The following is a 5,393-nucleotide window of genomic DNA, read 5'->3' on the forward strand; positions in this document are numbered from 1 at the left end:
CCTGCTGACACTGTTCTGAGCGAGTTTGGAAAGTATTTCTTTGAATTCTGTAAGCGCTCAGGCTATGACCACATGCTGAGGACACTGGGTGGAAATCTCTATGAGTTCATAGAGAACCTGGATGCATTGCACAGCTACCTGTCCCTTTCTTACCAGGCAAGTCCGAGTAGTAACTGCTGAGCAGGTATGGATGGACTCTGCCAGAGTTCATAACACAAGGAACAGCATCTCCTAGGTGTGAATAAATAATGAAAAAAATCACCAAAGCATGTTCTCCTACGTTCTGAGACAGATGACTCTGAAATGTTAGGACAATATCTAAAAATGATTAGTTTTGACTAGTCTTCAACATTAGGTATTATTTGGTACATTGGCTTTAAAGCATAGCAGATTTTCCTTCACAGGTGAGAATATTTAATTTTATGTTTTTCAGCTTATTCATATTACAGTTTATGTTATTAAGGCATGAGATGCTTTTATCAAAGTAGAATCCATCAGTAGTCTTTTTCAGAAAAAGATATTGAGATTTTGGGTTTGGTTTTGTTTGTTTTTTCCTCAGGAGATGAATGCACCATCTTTTAGAGTGGAAAAGAATGAAGATGGGTCAATGAATTTACATTACTATTCAGACAGAAGAGGTCTGTGCCATATTGTGCCAGGTAATGAGACAAAATGCAGAGTACAGATCAATGCAATATATATACAGAATAATCATATATTTGCAAATGCACTCAGAGTTCAGTATCTTTTTTCAGATGAGGACTGGCCATGGAATTGAAGCGTGGCAGCGTTCGGTCTCCAGACACCTGAACTCAGTATTTCCCTACTGCCTGATCACTCCTAGCTCCCAATAACTTTCATCAAAATGTACTGTATGACAGCCCGGGCTGTAATTGTCCCTTCTTGCTATAGAATTCCGTCCCTGGAAGAAGAATTAAAGTTCATGAAGTGTATTGTGTCTAACTGTTTATTAATTCTTGGTGACTCGTGCTTTTTAAATTACAGTGAAGTAGAAATTCTAGTTGAGTTCAAGACAGTCATCCACCCTGTAGTACATCCAATCTGTGAAACTCCTACTGAACCCTGCTCAAAACTGAATCTTTTATCCGAATTTACCAGAATCTCCTGAGCTGTAATTGTGCAAGGATTGGACAGCTATAGGTCTGTAAGAGAAGATCATATTCCTTTCTTTCATAAATAATGCTGAATTTAGAAGTTCATCAGAACTTCCCCCTTTGTCAAAACTCATTTAATATTGAAAGCACAGAAATATTTGGAATGTCAGACAGAGCTTTTGATGTCATTGTCCAGTATTTTGCCTAATACCTAATCAGAGATGAGAAACTGATTTTGCATCTGCATGAAAGGTATTTCCTTCCTTTCAAAATATAATATTCTTCAGCAATTGAAATAGATTGTATAGCAGAATTTCTTTAGACTCCCTGCACTTTTTGGGTTAATGGGAATTCATATTATTGCTCTATGGCTACTTGAACACATTCTTCAGAGATCCTGCTGGGCTGCTCCTAGTGAAAATAAGCATTTGTCCTCAGCCAAGGCAAAAGCAGCAGTAACTTTAAAGCTGACCTCCTGTGTGCATATTCTCATCATGGCAACGGTAGCAAGAACGACATGGGTTGCTTTCTTCTTCCAGAGTCCTTTGGAAAAGTGATTTCTGAAACAGTGAAATTCCACTGTGGGCCCTCTAAAAGGGGAATTGAAAAGGTTTTGTTCTTGGCAATACCTTGTCTTTTGTTTCTTCTTCAGGAATCATCAGTGCAGCAGCCCTGGATTTTTTTAACATTGAGATTTCAATGAAAATAGTCAATCAAACAGAAGAAGAAGAAAGAACCGGGAAAAAAGAACATATTGTTTTTCTTGTCACTCAAACCCCTCTATTTCCATGCAAAGAAAGAAGTGAATTTTCTTCCTCATCTCGATGTCTTGTTGACTCTGAAAAACAATTTGAGAACCAACTGAATAAAGAGGTATTTTAATATTCATATCAGCATATTACTAAAATATATTTAAAGTAAAATCACCTTTGAATTTCCCTTTGGATTTATTTCAACAGGACCTAGAAAAAGCCAAGAATGCAAATGGAGACAGAGGAAACTCTGTTTGTCCTGTTAAGAAAAGTCACTGGAAAACATTAAGAGGAATAATCACGTTAGGAAAAGGTGAGCGATTGTTCAGAGAGAGCTTGTCATCATTTCTGAGTCTCTTCAGCAAGAAAGTCAGTAAGCCTCCCTATCCCCACCCACCCATCCATTTTGAAGTTACCATTTATATTTCCTCTGCAAGTTTTCAAAATGTTTCTGGTTAAGTTTCTTTCAGTTTGACATTGATGATCAAAGAAAAATTGCAGATAATAAGCATGCTTAGTAATGACAGATACTTAAATGGAATATGACCTGTCACTTTTGTCTCTTAAACAGGGCTTTCATCTGAAAAGTCTTCTTCTATAAAATGCCATTGTGTGGTGAATTTGATTCTTCATTGTCGTGTCACTTGGTTTAAGATGCTGAATTTAAAAGCATGTTTTTTAACTCGGTAGATACTATTCCGTTCCAAAACTATCAACTGTAGTAAATTTTGAAAGCCAAATTACATCCTCCGCTACCAAAAGTCTACTGCTAATCTAGCAATCTCTGTTCGTACCTCTATATATTAGATGTTTATATATGTTTATAAAATGGAAGGAATTTTTCAGAAGGAATGAAAATCTAGTTCAGTATTGCCAAGATGTTGTTTTTTTTTTTTCTCTAAGTGTTTCTTAGGAGCTGGCAAAGTGTATTAAATCCACTTCTGGGCACATTTTTGTGGGATGTAGCTGTGTCATATTGCTATGGCATCTGCAGATTCATAGAGGAGTAACATCTACAGTTGTTAATCTATTCTTATTTTTTCCACATAATCTCATGCATCTAGTGCTCTGTGGTTTTTGTGTGCTTAAGTTTTAAACACCCAGCCAACTCAGATTAGTTGCCAATCAGCTGTGGATTACACGGCAGAGCATTTAGCACAGATGTGTGCTCATTTCTGGGCCCACACACTGTTTGCTTTGTCTTCAGTCATTATGATCTAGGGTCCTGTTTCAATGAGTGGCAAAAAGTAATGCTGATGGGCTTTATGAGGTGCAGCCTGATTTAAAGACTATACATTTATCACCACAGGTAAGCTCCTGAGAGGATTTGATCCTGTTTATCCCAAGAGCCTCTGGATTGACACAAAAACATTTTGCAATGGACTTCCTTTTCATATGGTTTTTGACAAAGAGGTAGGACAAGCATGTGGTCAGGGCCCTTAGTTTGCATAAACCTCGTAGTAATTTCCCTCTATTTTGACTGTCCTACAGTTCCCTGCTGCATGTGCTCTGTGTGCAGTACACACTCACAGGATTTGCAGAAGTACTCTGTACAGAGACATGCAATAAAAAAAGCAACTCTCTCTCTGGATCACTGCAGACAGGAATCTCCTTTGAATTTATTGAGTTTACCATGTCTGAAACAGCTGCAGGAATGACAGCAAGGTTTATTGCAGCAGTCTATCTGTTACCAAATACTAAGCAGAATTTTTCGAGGTTTCTGGCCACCTTCCTGTCCCTGGATATACCAGAGACATGTCCCATCCTTTAAATTGGCTTTGCCAAGTTAGTCCCCTTCTCCTCCTATTAATCTATCCCAAGGCTTTGAGGGCTCTGCTGGCAGGTGAGGCTCTATATGCTTCCTGAGACATGCTTCTGCTGGGAAAACCCAGCTACCTACCAAATCAGGCAGCATGCAGCCCCATCTAGGACCCAAAAATCTCTTTACCTTCTGGGGCAGGATTGAGTCTCCTCTCCTTTGCACACATACTCTGCAGCCCCCTGTCAGGGCTGCCCTCTGGATGGTTCCCAACTAGCCTGGGTTCCCACCAAGCTACAGCTCCTCTTGCTCCGAACTCGGTGGAGAGAATATTGGCTTAAGACAGGAGCAAAGAAAGGAGAAACTGAGGATGGGACAGCAGAAGAACGCTGACCACATTCCCCTCAGGGAACATGTTTTGATATCATGCTGATCGAGATTTCCAGAGCACACAACCTGCTTCGTGCTACTGTCCACATCAGCCAAAATACAGCGTCTTTAACCTTTCAAGAGGGCCATATTTTATGCATAATTTAATAAGATTACTAGTGTGCAAAGAAGACAAGTCCTACACCCATTCCTGGTAGCTGGGTCAGAGCTTCAATAACTAATGACAAGCAGAGAAGAACATTTCTGCAGAATTTAAGAGCTCACATATGGTCAGCAGAGTAAAGAAGAATGACTAAACCTTTACACCCAGTTAAGAGAAAGTAACCCATGGCATCTATTAGAAAATTAATATTTGCCAAGCCATTCTATGCCACAGTTATTTTCATTTTGGAATACAAGACACTCTGGTGTCTCTAACTTTCTCCTGCAGCTACCTGTTTGTTAGGCCTACACAAATGCAAGCAGGGATAATAGCAGGTAGTTTTGGGGATTTTTCACAATTGACAGGAAGGAACACTTAATTAACAACATTCTTTTCCTGGGGCTTTGCCTTGCTATAAAGGGCATGCATTCAGAGCTGTGTAGTAACTACTAACAAGGTAGAAATTCTGCTCAGAAATAAGCCACATACTCTAGCAAGGCTCAGTGTGTGGAAATGTATAAACAGCAATCAGTTGTAGCTTGGTCTGAACCCAAAGGGACATGAATTGTAACACATGGCCTATGTTTTCTTTTTAAGCTCAAAGTGAAGCAAGCTGGGGTGAGCATTCAAAAGATTGTACCTGGCCTTCAGACCATGGGCATCTGCTTGGATCAGTACTTCAGGATCGTTCACCCAGAAGTACCCTTTACCATCTCCAGCATTCAGAAATTCATCAACAGCCAATTTGTTTTCCAGACTAGAAGAGAGATGATGCCTGAGTCATGGAAAGAACGGCCAATGCTAGAGCTAAGAGGTACTTCACTGTTTTCAATAGCACGAGTGCTCATATTAAATCAGGAATTACATGGAGATGCACTCCTGACCTCACTCAAGTCCTATAAATAGCCTTTGGGAGAGGAGATTACATGGTTCTGTTTAGAGAAACATGACATGCTTGTACACAAATTCTGCTATCACCTCACCAGATTTTGAAGGCTTTCAGTCAGAAACAACAACTTTGCTCCTATTTGAAAGGCTTAGAAATATGGTGGTTTTCTGATGCTGCAAAACCCACATGTGAATACATTATTTGTTCTTAATTTATGCCTTTGAGGGGAGTTATTTGCTACTGGCTGGGTTTCAAATGTGATTAAAAATAGATTAGTTCTCTGTGCTTTTATTTTTTGTAGCACATTTTCAGATTCTGATTTCTGTCTTCACCCCCCCCCCCCCCC

The 5,393-nt window shown here is 39.5% G+C and overlaps 1 protein-coding gene across 1 annotated transcript in view; it reads left to right on the forward strand.

Annotated features, from left to right (window-relative positions):
• Positions 1-5,393, forward strand: part of LOC103619636 (guanylate cyclase soluble subunit beta-2-like) — a 17,847-nt gene that overhangs the window by 1,540 nt on the left and 10,914 nt on the right. The window contains exons 3-8 of the mRNA XM_017740105.1: positions 1-156; positions 560-659; positions 1,768-1,988; positions 2,075-2,180; positions 3,177-3,280; positions 4,756-4,972. The exon at positions 1-156 is cut by the window's left edge and continues 1 nt beyond it. Of these exons, the coding sequence (XP_017595594.1) occupies positions 1-156; positions 560-659; positions 1,768-1,988; positions 2,075-2,180; positions 3,177-3,280; positions 4,756-4,972 (904 nt within the window). The remainder of the gene's footprint in view (positions 157-559; positions 660-1,767; positions 1,989-2,074; positions 2,181-3,176; positions 3,281-4,755; positions 4,973-5,393) is intronic.

Source organism: Corvus brachyrhynchos, unplaced genomic scaffold, assembly GCF_000691975.1.
Source record: "Corvus brachyrhynchos isolate BGI_N302 unplaced genomic scaffold, ASM69197v1 scaffold1337, whole genome shotgun sequence".
Classification (NCBI taxonomy): Eukaryota; Metazoa; Chordata; class Aves; order Passeriformes; family Corvidae; genus Corvus; species Corvus brachyrhynchos.